An 18,986-nucleotide genomic window follows, 5' to 3' on the forward strand; every position below is an offset into this window, starting at 1 on the left:
ACAGATTTTTCACAATAATTTATAATATGCAAATATATTTGACCTAATTTGGGGTAAAAGATTTGACAGAATTTTGTAACGTTTTTGATTTGTTCCCTGACTCAAAAAAAATAAAACCGCAACAACCCCCGTTTGCAAAGGGAGTAATTGCAATTGAAAAAAGATGTAAAACAACATCATTCTTGCTCTGATAAAACCATCTCTTCACTGAAAACCATAAACAGCTGCTGCTGCTTCATGGAAGTGATAAACAAATGTTGTGGAGAATGAACTAATATTTTTAATTATAGATTTTGTGGTGTTTTCTTATTCTTATATTTTTCTGTAAAATGTTTATTTGTAATTGTTGACGCTCTGAGTTTTTGCTTTTCTAAGTTACCATTAATTACTTTGCATTCAATGGAGTTAAGGTTTTGAAAAATGATTTTCAGACTAAGTTTGAGTTTTAAAAGACTTTTAATCCTTTTTAATTGAATAAAGTATGTTTGTGTTTTTAAAAAACTTATATCCGAATAAAAATCTAAATTAATCGGCGACTTGGTGCTTAAAAGTACAGAATTTGTGCTATTTAAATCCACACTGGGTACGGTAAAAAGTGTGTTGTTGGTATTTTAAAAGTTTTTTTCTGATGTGAATACAGAATTATGTATAAATATATTAATTGAAATTTCATTTGCTCTGAAAATTCTGAATACACCCAAACATAGAAAACAGGTTTTTAAAGTCGACGTTTTATGAAACTTCAAACCGCATTAACTGTAGGACCAATTTGAATTATGGTATCAAATTTTCGTTTTTGTTAATGAATTTAATAATTTATCCCCGAAATTTTCTATAAATTTCAAGTAGCTTCACTCTTATAAAAAAACGACTCTTAAAATCTCTTAACAAAGGTATTTTTGAATATTTACAGTAACAATTAAAAAAGTTTTTCAATTTCTTCGAAAAATTAACTTTTTAAATTCAAAATTTAGCATTGAACAAGTTAAAATGCTTTTTATTGAAATAAATAAAAAAGTATGTAAAAATGTGTCATAGTTCATTGTTTAGTCTGTGTGTAAAAATTTTTTTGGAAAAATTTAAGCAAAGATTTTATAATACGAAAATTGTGTTTTTCCGCATGGTATATCATTTTTACTTTACGTGTATGCAACTGACATGAGTCATGTAAGTTTGCCACATTTCCTATGATTTTTTAAAATTCAATCTTATATAGAATTTTTTATTCTAGAAATCCGATTTCCGTGACCGTGCAGACATTATTACATTCAACACGTTTTGTAATCCATTTTTAGGTTTCTAAACGTAAACAACTTACTTCCTTAAAAAGTCGATCGCCTCCCTAAAAAAAAAAAAAAAAAAAAAAAAAATACAAAACAACTTTTTTATTGATGAGTATCAGAAGTAGTTATTTATTATTTTATTAATATTTTTATTTTTTTCGGGCCCTTTCATCTTCCATCGAAAGCCGCCGGGCAGGTCCTTCGAACCATTTCTTACCCAAAATTGGAACGCCCGTCTGGTCTTGGGGCCAGGGTTTGCCGGCGCCAACCCATAAAATCATTCCAAGAAGAATCTAAAATAAAGAAATCTAAATCGAAGCTGACTTAATCAAAGCTGACAATACCTGTTTTTATTGGAGTATACAACTACAACTAAAACAGTATTTGAAAAAACGCCTCGAAATAGTCTATGTTCCTATTTACTTAATCAAACTTTAAGTACTTTAAAAATACCTGAGGGTTAACACATGTATAATGTACTTTAAATTCCAGTACATGTCACAACATAAAATTCGATGCTACTTAAACGCATTAACAAATAGGATTACCTTTAACAACTTCAGTACGTTTTCCTTGAGCAGAGGAGGTACAAGGTTTCACTGTTTCACCTGAATAATACAGATCAAATTAGATTAGACTATGAACTTTTTAATCTTAAACGAGTTCTAATTATCAAAATTTGGCTAAGTTGATCAAAATTCTATTGTACTTCTATACCTTGCACTTCTTTTCAAGTGTGATTAACTTAACAATATATATAAAATAAAGTAAGAAATGTCAATTTAGAAAAAATCTTCAAAACGTGATAAAATTTATTTCATTTTGCAAATTTTGAAAGATATATAATTTAATTCCAATGAATAACTCTGTACATACTATCTAAAAGCGAGGCTATTTTTAGTTCTTTCTTTTCTAAAAACATATATAATTAAACAAGGACAATAAATCAAATATGTAATAGATAAAATATTGTAATAAAAATAAACATTTATCTTCATTACCATTTTCTTTTTTAATTATATCCAAGTCTAAGATGTAAAAATAAAAAAATTCTTAAACAAGTAAATGCATTCTTAATGAGCATCGAAAAAAAATTTTAAAATTTTTGGTATTGGAACTGATTGAAAATTATTGGTTTTGCAAGTGATAAAATAACAGTGACAAAAAATATATTTATGGGTTGCACAAGACCTTTGATTATTTAAAGGATCTAATATTGAATTTATTTTAGTAAAAAAGAATATGTGCAGTATATGTAAAGAAATCTTTTACCGATATTCTTTTTTCTTGCTACAAAATCTAGAGTAGATAAAAATTAGTACAGGTAACATTATTAATAACAAATTTACCATCAGAGTAATAACAACTTTTATTTATTAATAAATCAAATATTAAAAAAAATTAGAATTTTGAATACCACAAGAATTGTCTTCAAAATAATTTGATGCACCTTAAGGTAAACAAAATTATTTAAGGGTTAAACTTATGACAAAAAATAGGAAATGCATTAAAAAAATTCAATTTTAATAATAAACACCAACTTACAAGATTCCTGAGCTTCAGTTGTCATATTTTTTACCAGCTAATATATATATATATATAAACATATAACAAAAAATAATAACATATGCAAAAAATCAATTTTACTGATTTGCAATTGTTTTTATTCAGAACATAATTCACACCTTAACTTCATTTTTTAACACATATGAGTACTTATTTACTCGAGTGTTTAACTATATCTTCAACCTATATATTTTTGCAAACATGAAAATAATATATATATATATATATATATATATATATATATATGTATATATATATATATATATGTATAGAAACAATTGAAAAGATTAAATATCTAAAGTGTTACACAAATTTCTCTAATGTTTAGTTATTTTTTTGCAATTTTTTTCTGTTTAAAACGCAAATAGCTGTAGCCAAGTCATCAAAACAAAAATATTATATGCCTGGTCAAATAAACGTGTGCTATTGCACGCCTTCCTGTGAAAGCATAAAACATATATATATATTTATACATATATATATAAGGGTGTGTCATAAAATAAATGTGTTTTATATTATAAATTAATACTACATTGAAAAATTTTTTGAATAAAAAAAATTTACATTACAGGTGAGCAACAGGCTGAAATTAACAGTATAGGTGAGCAACAGGCTTGTATGAAGGCTCTTAAAGATTGGAAATAGGAAGAACTTGTTCAGGGATTCGTTTTTGACACTCCTTCATCTAACACTGGGTTTAACATTATTACCTGCACAATAATAGAGCAGAATCTTATATGGATAATCTTATATGGATAGCATGCAGACACCATGTCTTTGAAGTCATGCCTTCCACCATTTTCATGACTGCATTTGGAAGTAGTGGAGGACCTGAAGTTGGAATTTTTAACCATTTCCAGAAGCAATGGCCAGCAATCAACAAGGAGGTGTTCACTATAAGGAATGAAAATTTGTATATTTGTGAATTTTTTTGCAAACTCCGTGAAGAAATGGTAGTGTATTATGGTAAAGCAATTAAAGGTCAACAACTCAGGGATGATTACTTAAAACACTTGAATTTGTGCCTTATTTTTCTTGGAGGATCAACTGCAATATCGAAGTCAAATGTAAAGTTTAGGGCACATGGTAGTACAGTGCTTTATTATTGTTTGTTTAACATTAAACACCCACAAACCACCACATAATAATAAGTAAATGATAATAATTAAAAAAATATTTTTTTTATTACTTTTTTAACCTTATTCCAAAATGTGACAAAACATGGCAACCCTTAAATATCATCCAATTTGATTCAAATTTTGGAAAATAATTACTAATGTCATATAGAACAAGGGCAAGCTTGAGGATAGTTTTGAACCTAAAAATTTTGCATCGCCCTAATATATATATAAAATCATTGAAGGTCACCATACACAATGCAAGCAAAAAATATATAAATATATAAGATAGCCCTAATGACTTATACCAATTTCACTATTGGCTATATAATACTAAATTACCAATGTCATAGAGGTATAAGCGTGTTGTGTCAAAAATAATTTAACACCATGACACAAACAGCACAATTAGGGCAATTTATACCAGTGTCACAAAAAGCAATATATTATTGTGCCAATGTATATGCTAATATCAAAAAGGTATAAACATTCATGCCAATATCAATATCATGGCATAAACTAAAAATGAAGTATAATTTTGAAAATAAACACAATTGCAAATAAGTACAATTTCTAATATGGTTTAGAATCGGAAACATTGTTACAATCATTTTAAAAATTTTTGCAATCAAAATAAGCAATGATTTAAAACTTTATCTATCTGAAAATCAGATCTTAAGATTCAAAAACCTATTATAACTTCATTCTTTTTTCTATTATGCTTTTACTATTATTGGGATGTAATATAAAATAATGCATTTTTAAAAGAAGTTGTTGCTGGAAATTTTTTAATCTTAATTTTCATTAACTTATAAGTATGATGTAACTTAACTTAATAGTATTGTGCTATTGGAGCTCTTGTTTGGAAAGTTTTCTAGAATCACACTTTGAGCAAATCCAATGACAGTCAAGATCCATTTCAGATACAGAAATACAAACCCTACAAATAAATGTTAATATTGAAATTTTTTAAAAACTTTTTAAAAATTAATGTTATTTATTAAGCCTGCTCTTTATTTGCAACCAAATATTTATACTTTAACATAAGGTCTAAGGAAAATGGGAGGATGAGGTAGCCAGAAGCACTCCACCCATAAAAACAGGTAATTATGATTGTCAGTTAAAACAGTTAAGACACATTTAAAGGGTAATAAATTTTAGTCTTAAGTCTTTTTTCCTTTTAATTTAAAATAATGTAAACCAAATTTTATTTAAAGATAAAAAAATTGTAACCAAAATTTATGTTTTTGCTTTGGACAGTCTTCTCCGTTTTACGAGTGGTTTCGCGCTCTTGCCATTTTGCGCTCGCCTACATCTCAATACTTTGGTCAGCACTTTTTTTAGTGCTTGCTAAATTACAAAAAAATCTTTTTATTCATCATTTTTTCTATGTGAAGAAGTACAAAAAAAATTATTTTTTAAAATTGCTCACACCAGACAAATAATGACTGTCCGGCCAGTGCTTTTTCGTGCGCTATCAATAAATTTTAAACGGAGAAGACTTTTTGGGGTACTTAACACACAATGGTATTTGGTCAATGGTAAAAAAAAATTTAATAATGGTTAAGGAAATACTATGAGTAACGGTAAAGTAAACTATTACTTCATAAATAACTAAATCTTAGTGTGTAAAAAAATTTACACTTTAACAATCATCATAGTGCTTTACTACAAGTAACATAAACTAAGGATAACTGTTCACTAAAATTAAACAACAAGGTTATAAAAGTTACTTTACCAATGATACCAAGTTTCACAAATTTCACATTCAATCATATTTTTATACTGAGGTATGTTACAAATGGTACAAGTCCAACTTTTCTTAATAGAAAACACTACAAAACAATTTTAGTATTACAAAATCATTAATAATGTCCATCATCTGGAAGTCATAAATGTAATTTATAAATAAATTAAAATAAATAAGGTATGTTATTTAAGTAGTCGTACATATTTAGTACTTACATTTTTTTTTTAACTTTGACAAATACTTCCGGATATATTAAACTTTGGATAATTGTAATGTCATGGTTAATTATTTCTGGAGATAGATGAGCAGTATCTATGTTCAGTTCATTTTCAGTCAACATATGATTTGTATGCGATTTTCTGTACCCAAAAAACTCCAAAATTTTTTTTTGATCTAAATTTTAATTAATCAAAGTAAAATAATAAAAATTAAATTGCAAAACAATCAAAAAGGTAAACTAATTATTGAAACAAGGTTTTCAAATAGGCTTAAGTGTATATATGCAATGGTTTAGAACTGCTAGCTTTTAGTTTTGGGAAAAGTAATGAATACAACATTTATGACACCAAATAAGCAGTATTGATTGAAATTAAACATTTAAATAAAAGTATTTTACCTGGTGATAAAATGTTTTTTTTAATAACACAATTAGTTTGTGTTTCAAGTTTTGGCTTGTTTAATTTACTTGATGACTGTAATTGAGAGTCTTGATAAAAAAAAAAAAAAATTAAAAACATAAAATTGAACACATCAGTAAGGCCAAAAAATATATATATATATACCTTATATTTTTAAATTCCAGTTGGTAAAATCAAGAAAACTATCTATTTCATCTGCAGAAGGTTTTGCAAGTCTTATGTTTGACGTTTTACGCTTTTTTTTTGTTGAATAAAATGGAGACTGCTTGGTTATTCGAGTGTTTGATGGAACATTACTTTTGAAATGTAATTCATTTTGCTTATTTGTTGTTAAATTTAAAAAAGTATTTTGAGCTAACGATATATTTTTGTGTAAGCTCTTCAAACCTTCTTCATCTGATACTGTACTACAGGTAACTAAATTAACTAGATTGTTTAAATTTTTAATAATGTTATTTTTTAAAATATTAATATCTGCAGGTTCACATCCTTTTATAACTTTACACTCTAATTCAATAGAATGTGTTGGCAAATGAATAGGTTCATTTTTTTTAGTTACACAAACCCTGCTAAGACGATGTATTAAATGAATGTGTTTACAGAGGATATTTTTGGTTAGAAAATCCATACAGTCGCAACTATATAAATGAGCACATACTTTACATTCTGGACATTTTGTGAAGCATTCATTTATTTCACACAACTCTTGGTGTTTTAAAACTCTGTATTGGCAAGCATTTGTTTCAGACTGTACTAGCCTTGCTTCTTTATCATCCAAAGTAAAACTTTCATTTAGTTGCAGACTTGCAATGTGCCTAGAATGCACCATTTTCAACTTAAAGCTGATCTTACCTTTAGTTAATTTTATTATTCTTTCATATACTTTGTCTCTGTTAAACTTTAACAAAGCAAACAAGCAATTATCAATTCTTTTATTATGCTTGCCTTGTAGGTAACTGTACTTGAAGACCTTGTGAAAAGATTCAACATACATATTTGTATTTATGCCAAGACCCATACGATAACAGAATGCCCAATTTTGTTTATTACTGACCCAATATTTCTCAAAATACTCAGCAAATAATTGTGTTAAATCGGATGAGTGCAAGTAATTCATTAATAAATGTAAATAGTCATCAAATAGGTTTCTATCACTTAGCTGTAAAAGAAAGCGAATACGTTTATATATATCTGCTTCCATTTCAAGATTGTGTATTTTTTTATGCAATTCTTCTCTCCAAGCTTTATCAACATGCCAAGTACACCAGAACTTTAAAGGCTCACACAAATAAGCATCACAAAACGCTTCATAATATTGTGATGCCATATCACTCATTATCCAAATTGGACAAAAATTTCCAGAATGTTCTTTTAGTTTTATAAAAAATAATTTTAGAAATCTGAATGAATCACTATTTGATATGCACCATCCAACAGGTTGCCCCTCTCCAAATTCATCAATAACTAATATTGTTGTCAGCAGAAAATCATAGGCATTGGTGCCATGTGTGGAATCAATACAAACACCATTTTTGCCAAACTGTTGTAAAAATTTTTTTTGATGCTCTGTTTGCATTATAATGCTAAAGTCAGCATCTTTAAATTTATTAAATGTATCTGACTCTCCCTGTAATTTATAATGTAAAACATGATTATTTTCCTTCATTTGCCACTCTTTTAGCCAAATTGCAACACTATCTTGGTCATTAGCATGAAGTTGTATAGAATTAATGTTAAATGCTTTTTCGAGATTTTTAATATCTTGGTATTGAGTTAAATGTAATCTGGATTAAACAGAACCCATTTCATCTCTAATATCATCTAGGATTCTATCTTTGGTTATACCCATTTTTAGTTTGCTGGCAATTTCTAGTCTTTGAGCATTTGATAGGGAAATATGTTGAATTTCATTGCTATGTCCATAGTGAGAATAACAAGCGTGAACCAGAATTGTTCCATCTAAGTTTTGTTAAACTTTTAGAGTGGATGTGCAATTTTTTGCAATTTTTCGAGTGCCTATTTTTAAAATATTTATTATGGTAATAAATAATCTATTATGGTAAATAGATAATTGTGACTATTAAGATTACAATTAACTGTACTTATATATTATACATAACTAACTTTTTAAATTGTTTTAAAGAAAGATAATTAAGAAAATTCTAATAATAATAAACAAAATATAAAAATATTTAAAAAATAAACAAAGTAGTCTACAGAGACTATTTCAGTGAAACATACCACTACTTTTGGTTATTCTTTTCTTTGCCATGCTTTTATAAAATCCACTTCTGTTGCATTGATAGTATGATACTTTCCTACCATTTTTATCCAACTTTTCACCAGAAGGTAAAACATATTGCGTTGAGTTATTACTTTCAATATCTGATTTCCACAAATCAAATTCTAAACATTAACAAAAAAATGAAACAACAATTATAAAAAAAAATAAGAAGAAAGACAGATAATAGATTGTTTATTCCTTTACAAATTTGGCAATGATTCATAATATAAAAGCTACTATTCTGAAAGATGCATTATAAAAGAGCCTGCAACAATAACTTACAATATAAACTATGAGAAATCTACTCCTGTGAGTATTGTAAAATTAGTTAACTAATTTAGTTTTTTTTTTAAATCTTGAAATCAAATGAAACTCAAATTTAAAGAAGTAAACAAAAAAATAAATAAAAATCATTTTTTTTATAAAAGCACATAAAACAATTTACATCAAAAACATAACTACCTTTAAAATTAGAAAAAGATAATTTTTCTTTCTGAAAAGTATAAAAATGAACCATAAATAAATGTTTTCGTAAACCATTAATTTGTCTGCATTGAAAGCCACACTCTAGACAAAAAGAATTGCCTGACTGAATATATGCTTGAGCTTCATTAATCGATTTGTGCTTATTTTTTATATGTCGCTGCATATTCTTTTTTTTGGTGAAAGTAATGTTGCAAAATGCACATTTTAGAGATGAAAAATCGTTACTTTCTATATTAACCATATTATTCTTATTTAATGATGATTCAGAAACATTTGTATATTTGAAATCTTCATAAGAAGGCACTTCATAACTGCTAGAAACTTCACCTAAAGCAGGAGCAGCAAAATCCAAATTTATTTCTTTACTAATAAACCATGACATTAAAACCAATCTTAAATATTTAGAATATTTTGTAGGCTCTTGTAGAAAAATGTAATTACTGTTCTCTCTTTTATCATTGCTTATTATATGTACAAAGTAATCATAATTTAAACAAGATATTGCACAAATTATTATAGTAATAACTCCACAAATATTTCCACATGTCTGCATTGGGTAGTTTCCTCTGCATAATGAACTGCATTTTTTAACGCCATATCTGTGCGTTTTTGGATCATGACAGTATGTAATGCTAACCTCTTTATTTAAGTGATACAATTTCCTGATTAATAATTTAACTTTACATAAAAAATCATCTGGAACTGACCAACCTAATGAATCTCCATAGTAAAAACTACACTCAATATTATTATAAACTGCAAATGCCCAGTGGGAACCAGGATTAAAATCTGTGCCAGAGAATGTTTTCTCATTGTTTCCTCCAACATTTATAATAAATATCAATTTGCTCGGGACAGAAGTTAATCTTGACACATAATGCTCAATATTTCCTATAAAGTTAAAGTAAATTACCTTTGAATGGCTTTGAATAGAATTTAAAATACTAGATATTTGCATCATATGATCTGAGGAGAGCCATCTAGTACAGCATAACTCAGCTAAAGTATTAGGGTTCATCCCATATTCTGAAATTTCTGTACTAGCTGGCTTTCTAAAAAGCACTTCCTTGAATTTTTCAATTAAATTTTGAGGAGGGAATATACCAATTGATTTTGGTACCAACTTTATAGAATTAAACCATGTCAGCTCTTGATCAACTGCTAATTTGATCTCTTGAACCCTATGAAGCGCTATTAGATGCTGAACACTTTCATAGAGGAATTTTCCTAAATTACATTCTATGTAATGGATTCCACTTGCAATATTATTGCGGAGAGATAATTCAGTTGACCATCTCATTAACTGATGTTTAGGTGGCAAACTCATAAGAGAAAACACATCTTCAACTTTATCAAAAGAAAACTGGCTGGTTTTGATGGAATAATCTTGAACAGTTTTTATAAATTGTTTATGTTACTCGTATCTTGTCGATTATAACTATTGATCGTAAGATGATTAAGCTTCATTTTGTTTAGAGATAAGCTACCAGATATCTTAAACATAAAATTTGTTATTTAGAAATAATAAAAAAAAAGTTTAAAATAGTTATATTATTAAAAGATGTAGCTGACTCACCATCGTTATTGCGAATTAGAAACTGGAAACTGTAAGCGTGCTCTTTAGTATATATATTTCTATATATATATATGTATATCCATACATGGTCATAAAAACATATACTTTTTTATGATCCGGCAAACGAGTAAATTGTTATTCGAGCTTTGCGGAACAAGGTTTCTTATCCAATCCAATTAGGGAGACTTTCCTGTATTTAACGTTTAGTGATTTTAGTAAATTCGGAAATGTCCTTTTGAACGCCTTTTTTTACCACTAACCCATATTGGCGTCCTTTCGTTTCAAAAATTTCGAATTTGGACTCATCGGTGTACAGAACCCGATTAAACATTTCCTTAGCCCAATCTTTGTGTTGTTTTGCATATTTAAGTCGTTTTTCTTCATTGCCACACCGTAAAATGGTTTTCGAATTGCAACACACCCTTTTAATTTAGTAGGTGCCCTCTATTAAAAGAAGCGCTGACATTTTCCCCAGTTGCTGTGTTAATGTCTTTTGCCAGCTGATTTGATGCTTTCTTTTTAATTCTCAAAGATAGGCTTTTTATTTTCATCTTTTGTTAGCTTAGGAGGTCTACCGCTTTTCTATTTTAAAGGGAGCCAGTATATAAATATATATATATATATATATATATATATATATAATATATATATATATATATATATATATATATATATATATATATATATAGTATAAAGTTGTATAAAAAAAGAGGAATAAAAATAAAAAACAATAAAGAAAAAAAAAGAGAAAAAATGTGATAAAAGATATATTTCTAAAATAAAAAATACAAAATTAATTTTTTTTAAGTTGACAACTTTGGCATATGCCACATAGTTTGATACAAAAATAACGCTCGTTTAACGTTCTTGACTGTTTTAAACTTTCTCTTTGCAGTTTGATAAAGTAGGGATACATTGCTGTAAAAAAAAATAGGATGAATAAATAAAAAAATTTATTGATTAAAAGAAAAAACAGGAAAAAATATACCTTTCATTTGATTTCTAACTTTTTTGGGTGTTTTTTGATTTTTTGCGTATTTGTTTTCATTTTTATTAGTTTTGCTATAAATATAAAATAATATCTTTCATATGTACAAATTTTTTAGAAGTAATAAAATCATATTGTTGATAAGACCATTCTATGTAATTTTTTAATAAAATATAAAATTGATCATATTCAGAGTGGTTTAAAAAATTGTGAAAATAATGTGAATAAAATATTTCAAGTGTTATATATAAAAAATGAGCTTGTCTGTAAAAAAAATCTAAATGTTCTTTAAATAAAAAGCGAGGAGTAAATTCTGTTGATTTATATTTCGATTCGTCCCATATAATATATTCACTATCGTAATATTGCATAGGTATAACACTTGCGAGTTTCTTTTTAAATAATTCGATTTCAGCTTCGATTCTATCGTAAGCCATATTTCTTTTGCATACTTCTTTTAGAGTAGGAACTTTTTCGTATTTATAGTCCAACCTTGTTAATGGACAAAACCATAACAATTTTTCATAACGAATATCGTATTCTTCAAAACTTTTTCTTTCCATTTTTGGTTCCATTTTTTTAACAGTTTAGCTATATATATAAAATATTATTTTTATAATGAATAAAATTATTTTCATGAATATAATAATATTGATCAACTGCCCATTGAATGTATTTTTAATACAATTATAAAAAAAATCAAGTTCTTCATTTTTAATATAATGATTATTATTGTGTGATCTAAACATTTGGTATAAAGAAAATATAATTTTTTTTAGACAACTAATTAGTTGTCTAATAAAAAGTTACAAAATAGTTAATGCAATAAAAAATTATTGTTTGGGAATCAAGTCATGGTTTTACTATACAAGTAAAAAACTACGAATTGATTCCCAAAAAAAAAAGTTTTTAGTAGAAATTAGGTTCTTGTGCTCATTCTGGTATAGGATTATAAAAATGGAATAGTTCTTCTTGTTTGGCTTCTATGACTGCACTTGGATATACTGCGTTCGGTGGTGATTAAACAGGTGGTAGATTTTTAATCATGCTTTCTTCATATGTTGGCAAACGTGGTATTTTATTTTTATATTTAGTGACAATATCCATTCGATGAATAGCTTTGCATAATACAAGTAAATATTCCAATTTGCTTTTTAATGATTCGTAAATATGACCTTGTTCGTTTTGTATAGTGTTATCTTTAAAGTATTCTACAATATCCAAATCATTTTTAAAGTTTCTTTGATTCCAAATGGTATTCTAAGCATGAATTTGATAGATTTCACGTTGGCAATGGTTAGTTCCAGACTGATTTCTCTGAATATTTCTATTGCATTCATTTTTTTTATTAGTTAATCTAAAAAATAATGTATAATAAGTATAGATAAAAAAGTACATGAATATTAATAAAAAAGGAGAAAAAAATACATTTTTTTTGCATAAAATATATTATTGAATAGTAATCGTGATAAATAAATTATTATTAATAATAAATTGTTTTTCATTTTCTTCATGTTTAATAAAATTGTTAAAACCAACAGCCACATATTCTTCACTAGGTTTATCAAAAGAACTAGCGTCTAAAATTTAAAGATAATTATCATTGGTAGTAGTACGAGCAAAAAATTTATCTTTATCTCTCAAGGTCATTTTGACTTTTTTGGTAAAAGGCCATTTTAAAGCATCGTTAAGGTCACCTCGTAATAATTGAAAGTAAATGGCTAGATTGTTTACGTTGGTACTTCGAGTATCAATTTTCATACGATAACGGGTTCTGTATAAAATGCTTCATCTGATAGTAGTCCGAGATTCATTTGATCTAGTTTGATGATTTGCGTGTCTTTAAAGATGTTGTTTTACTTGTTTGCTTTGTTGAATTGATTTTTTTAATGCTAAAAATTCCTTGCTGTTTTCTTCTAGAATTTAATTGAGTTTTGTTATTTCTTGTTTGAGATGTTCTGTATCGTGTTGATTTGCCAAAACCATCATGTTGTCATAGAAGAGAATTTTTAATTCTGCTATTTCTTTGTTCATTTCTTCTAGGGTTTGATAAAGTTTAAAATTTTCTTCTTTTAGATTTTTAATTTCTTGCTCTTTTTCTTTTGAGATGACTATTTGTTTAGTTTGAATTTCTTGATAATTTTTTATTCCATTCATGATTTGATTAATAGAAAGATTCAAATAATTTAAATTTTTCTTTTCTTCTTGAACCATACGGTTGAAATATGGATTTTGTTGTTCTTTATAATATATATACGGTTGAAATATGGATTTTGTTGTTCTTTATCATATTGAAAGCATATGACAGAGTGTTCATAATAATCTTGATCATCCACTTTGGTATAACAAAAAAAGCATATTTTTTGTATGTCCAGAAATTCATAATCACATTCATGGTTTAACAAATCTTGCACCTCTTTCTTACATGTAAAACATTCGTGTGAGTATTGCTTTGTAGAACAATCTGTTTGATGTTTCAAAAGTTTTTCTGCAGTAAATTCTTTGTCACTAAAACAACATGGATATGTGTTGTCTGACATTTTTTTATAAGTTGTTGAAAAAAAAACATTTATATAAAAAAACTATAATAAAAAATACACGTCTTTTTTTAACATAAAAGAATTAATAAATAAATAAAACTCAATAAAACAAATAAAAGAATAAAAATATAAATTAGGTTGGTTTCAATATCTTGTTGCATGTTTTCAGGTTCTTCAAAAACATCGCCAAAATCGGGAAACATAACATCAAAATCATCATTATTATTCATTTTTTTAGTTGGCTAAAAAAAAAAAGATATATTTACAAAAAAACAAATATTTACAAATTGAGTTCTGGCAAATCATTCATTTTATTTATAACGTCTAAAATATATTGTTTCCAATCCATTTCATTTATAATGTCATGAATTTCTATCTGTTCTAGTTCTTTTTCTGCTTCTTCTTTTAACATTTCTCTTTTTAGCTCTTCAATATCATCTTTTTCTTCCATTTCTTCTATATCTTGCAGTAATTGTTCTAAATATTTTTCATAATCTTCCTCAGTTATTTCTTCCATTTCCATTAATTCTTCCAAATCCTGTTCTTCTTGCTTTGTCAATAACAAGTCCTGGTAACAAATAGTCTCCTCATTAATATATTCACCATAACTAAGACAAAAAAATAAAAAATGTATAAAAGTATAAACAAAATAAAAAAGATGAAAAGTGAATAGGCTTACCATCCACATTTTTTGATGTATTGTGTCATTTTTTTTTAATATATTAGTTTGCTAAAAAAATAAAAAAGTTACAAAAAAATTATTGCAATTTAAAGTTTGTAATTATTTCCATAGTTATTTGTATATTTTTTATAAGTTCTGAATTATTTTCTTTTTTTGAAATGTAAATAGACCAAACCCATAAAGCATCATATAAAGCACGAGCTGCTTCGACTTCGGTTCCTTTTTTTTGATATATTAAATTTAAAAGTCTCATCATTCTTTCGTTGGTATTATAATAATCACATTGTATGCATTCGATTTCACGCTTTTTGTAGTCAAGATATTCTGCTAAAGTTTGCCATTGTGTTTGCAAATGTTAAGCTATTTTTAATTTTAATTGCATAAAATTCATTTTTTTTTATTTTTGCTAAAAAATATAAAAATTAATATAAATAATTCAATATAAATAATTTACATTGTTGTATATTATATAAAAGTTTTTCATCTTCCCATATGGATAAAATAAAATACAAATGTTTGATTGCCAACTTTTTGTTTGCTTCTCTTAGTATAAATAGGGTTAAAACATTTTTTATTTTATCGATTGTTTTTATATAATTCTTTTTGATTTCTTTTATTTCATTTCTTTTCAAATTCAACAAAAATGCCAAATGTTTTCATTCATGATGGAGTTGTTTTGAAGTGTGATTTATTATTTTTTTAATCATTTTTTATTCTATTATATATAAAATAGTAATTGTATATCAAAATATTAATGTATATAAAAAAATATAAAAATAAAAAAAGACTACAAAAAAAGTTTATTTCCATAAATATACAAAAAAAATTTATAATATATCGCTCTCTGTATATCGCGGTTCTAAATAAAAAAAGAAAACTTTTTTTTCTAAAATATTTATTTTTTATTAATAAAAACACTAAAATTAAAAAACTTACGAGAAGAGTCTAGCTTTTTTTTAAGTGTTTCAATTAAATCATTCGCGATTGCCATGCGTTTGTCTACGAAAAGAATAAAAATAATCTAAAAGAAAAAAAAGTTATTATAAAAATTAAAAGAAAGTTATTATATAAAAATTAAAAAAAAATTAACCATTTACCAAGTACAGGATTGTAACGCGGAACAATTGCCAGTGGTTTTTTCTTTTTGTCTTTTAATAAATAACTTAAAAATGTTTTCTTTTTCTAAGGGATACCACTGTTTGTTTATCCAAATATTTTCCATTTTTGGCTAAAAAAAAAAGTTGTTTTTTATTAAAAAAACCATGTTGTTTATTGTAATAAACAAAAAATAGTTATAAATAAAAAAATATCATTTTTTTATATAAATGCCTAAAGTAAGATATACTCCTAGATCATTAAATACTGTCAATATGGCGCGTATCAAAAACTACAGTTCCTAGAACAAAAAAAGCAGTTCAAACACAAACGAGTACAAAACAAAGTTCAACATCGACACAGACTGAAAATCAGTATTTACCGAGCAATTGTTAAAGAATATTATCATGTTTACGAAGAACAAATAACAGATACAAAGATAATAAAACAAATCGTAAACTTGGAAGAGTTAGTAAAAGAATAAAACGCTGGGTTCATACAGCCGAATCCTATGTCGATATTAAACATCAATTAAAAGAAGCAAATATTAGACGAAATATTAGAAACAAATAAAACTATTATTATATTCTTGAAAAAAAATTTTTATAAAAAACTCGCTTCTTCTTTTGGAGTCGTAACGTTTGCGATTTTTTTTTTTTTAAAAAAAAAATAAAAAAAGACTCTTAAAAAATATTTTTTTTTTAAAAAAATTACAAAAAAAACAACTTACTTTTTTATTTATTTCTGTTTGCGTTGTTGTGTTTTTTTGTTCAATAGAAAAATCTATTTCTGTTTGTGTTGTTGTTGAGTCTTGTGTTGTTGTAGATGACTCGCTTATTTTAAATAATCTTTTCTCTATTTCATCATCGTCTTCAATTAAAATTACATTATTTGTCTCTTCTGTAAATTCTAACTCTAGACCGATAAAGTCTCCCATTGTAGATTTTAATTTATTATAACGTATACAACTCTTGTTCGTGCCATTTGATTTTGTTAAGAAAAAACACGCTTTTTATGTACAAAAATTTAATCTCTACAGATTTAATGCGAACTAAAGACTAAAGTGATGCAACTTTATGCAATGAAAAGAAAAAGCTGTGTCATGCTAGTTATATTTAGAAAGTTTTAATACCACTTTTATGAACAAGATTAAAGAGATTAAAATACAGAGTAAACAACTTTTTTTAAAAACTCTGCGAAGAAAAAAAATCTCTGTGTAAAGTGTTCAAATGACAATTTAAATCAATTCAGGGGACGCGTGCTCACTGGTGTAATGAGTAAGCAGGCTAAGGATTAAGGCAGGACTAAGTAAGTTACGGCCGTATAAAAAATAAACACTATAAGAAATACACAAGTAAGTAGGCCTACTAAGATAAAATAAAGACAGAATAAGTAAGGTAGTGTCAGGGTGACACCATGTTTTTTATCTTGTAAAAAAAAAAGATATAAAAAAATACAAGTCAAAAAAGTTAAAGTCAAAATAGCTGCAGATGATGTTGATTTTTCACGTATGATTGTAAGACGGAATTTATTTTCAACACCTTCATATAAAAGCAATTTAAAACCTAGATATACATCTAAATTACCCAAATAAACGGTAGATGGAAAATGGCCTTTTCATAGAGATGCTTTTTTTGAATTTTTTGATAGGACCTCCTTTGATGAAAACGAGTTAACCGATCCCAATAATACAGAACTAAGAACTCTAAGACGTAGAAGAGTTAAGAAAAACTTGAAAAAAATAAACCGTCAAATTTGTAGAAAAGCACAGATGTGTTTTCGAAAAACAAAAAGCAAGTATATAAATAATATACAAAATCGTGAAATGAATCGAGTAGGAAAACCGATATATCGTTTTGTTTTAACAAAAGTAGATCGCGATAAACACAGAAATAATTATTAAAAAAATGAGACATAGAAGACATAGAGGCCATAGAAATGCTAAAAGATATATTTTTGTTCATCGAAAATCGAGAGCTCATCCTAGACCTTATCATTCTTTAATCGGTAAAGGACGAAAACGTATACTTAGAAAACGTGGTCAAGGTATCCTTGGTAACCTATTAGGAGGTACTCCTTTAATTGGTGATTTGTTTAAAACTATAATTTAATCGGATTAAAAAACATGTATAAAAAAAGCCTAACTCTGTAAAAAAGTTTATTTACAAAAATGAATTCAAAAATATGCAAACAAGCAAACAGAAAAACACATATGAAAAAGTAATGCGACAAATGTTTCGTACAAAAACTTCGATGATATGTTGAAGAAAATTCTAAAGAAATTTTATGGTTAATAAAAGACTTAAAAACACAACGACAAGTTAAAAAATTTAAGAACAGATACAAGCTCGCGAGGAGAGTATATTTTAACTTATGAGTACGAAAATGGCATTGCCGAAATCATCAGTGGTAATAAAGATACTGGTCACGCAAAAATATCTACGTTTTTTGGTGGTTTTATTATGGATTTAGACATTGTAAATAAATTATATTGTGTTTCGCATATTAATGACGGTGTTTTTATGTAGGTAATAAAATACCAAAAATATATTGATAAAAAAAATATTTAATAGTGTTTTTTCTGTGTTTTTTTTTATAAAAAGTACTATAAATTTGGTTATTTTTTAAATAAAAAAAATTCATTTGAAGAAAAGAAATTCATTTGAAATAAACAAAAAAAAATGGAGTTTAAAACTTGTTTAAACGAATTTTATAAAACGAATAATAATTGAGAAACTTCTTCCTTTACAACGGATGATAGTTTAAAAAGTCCAGGGTAATTTTAAATTATTTTTTCGTTTGGATGGAAGTAAACAAATCAAAGTAACTCATGTTAATAATAAAGCTTATATTGTTTTTATTTATGGTGAAAACAAACACGAATTTGAAATGAGTTATGAAGACTTAGTTGATGTTATTAAAAAGTCATTTAACGTTTGGCTACTCGAAGAAGTAGACATAAAAAATGAGTTTTGAAGTT

General features: G+C 26.4%; 2 protein-coding genes across 2 annotated transcripts; both read right to left on the bottom strand.

Annotated features, from left to right (window-relative positions):
* Nucleotides 1–4,813: 4,813 nt before the first annotated feature.
* On the bottom strand, nucleotides 4,814–8,204 carry LOC136078435 (uncharacterized). The gene is made up of 5 exons (XM_065794209.1): nucleotides 8,201–8,204; nucleotides 6,539–8,116; nucleotides 6,334–6,423; nucleotides 5,933–6,110; nucleotides 4,814–4,907 (listed from the first exon to the last, which is right to left on the bottom strand). Exons 1-5 carry the CDS (start codon nucleotides 8,202–8,204, stop codon nucleotides 4,814–4,816), a joined length of 1,944 nt encoding a protein of 647 aa, XP_065650281.1.
* On the bottom strand, nucleotides 7,218–10,619 carry LOC136077923 (uncharacterized). Its single transcript, XM_065792244.1, has 3 exons — nucleotides 9,102–10,619; nucleotides 8,597–8,761; nucleotides 7,218–8,371 (listed from the first exon to the last, which is right to left on the bottom strand). Exons 1-3 carry the CDS (start codon nucleotides 10,450–10,452, stop codon nucleotides 8,325–8,327), a joined length of 1,563 nt encoding a protein of 520 aa, XP_065648316.1. The 5' UTR covers nucleotides 10,453–10,619; the 3' UTR covers nucleotides 7,218–8,324.
* Nucleotides 10,620–18,986: the final 8,367 nt, after the last annotated feature.

The sequence above is a fragment of the Hydra vulgaris genome, chromosome 03, assembly GCF_038396675.1.
Source record: "Hydra vulgaris chromosome 03, alternate assembly HydraT2T_AEP".
Lineage (NCBI taxonomy): Eukaryota > Metazoa > Cnidaria > Hydrozoa > Anthoathecata > Hydridae > Hydra > Hydra vulgaris.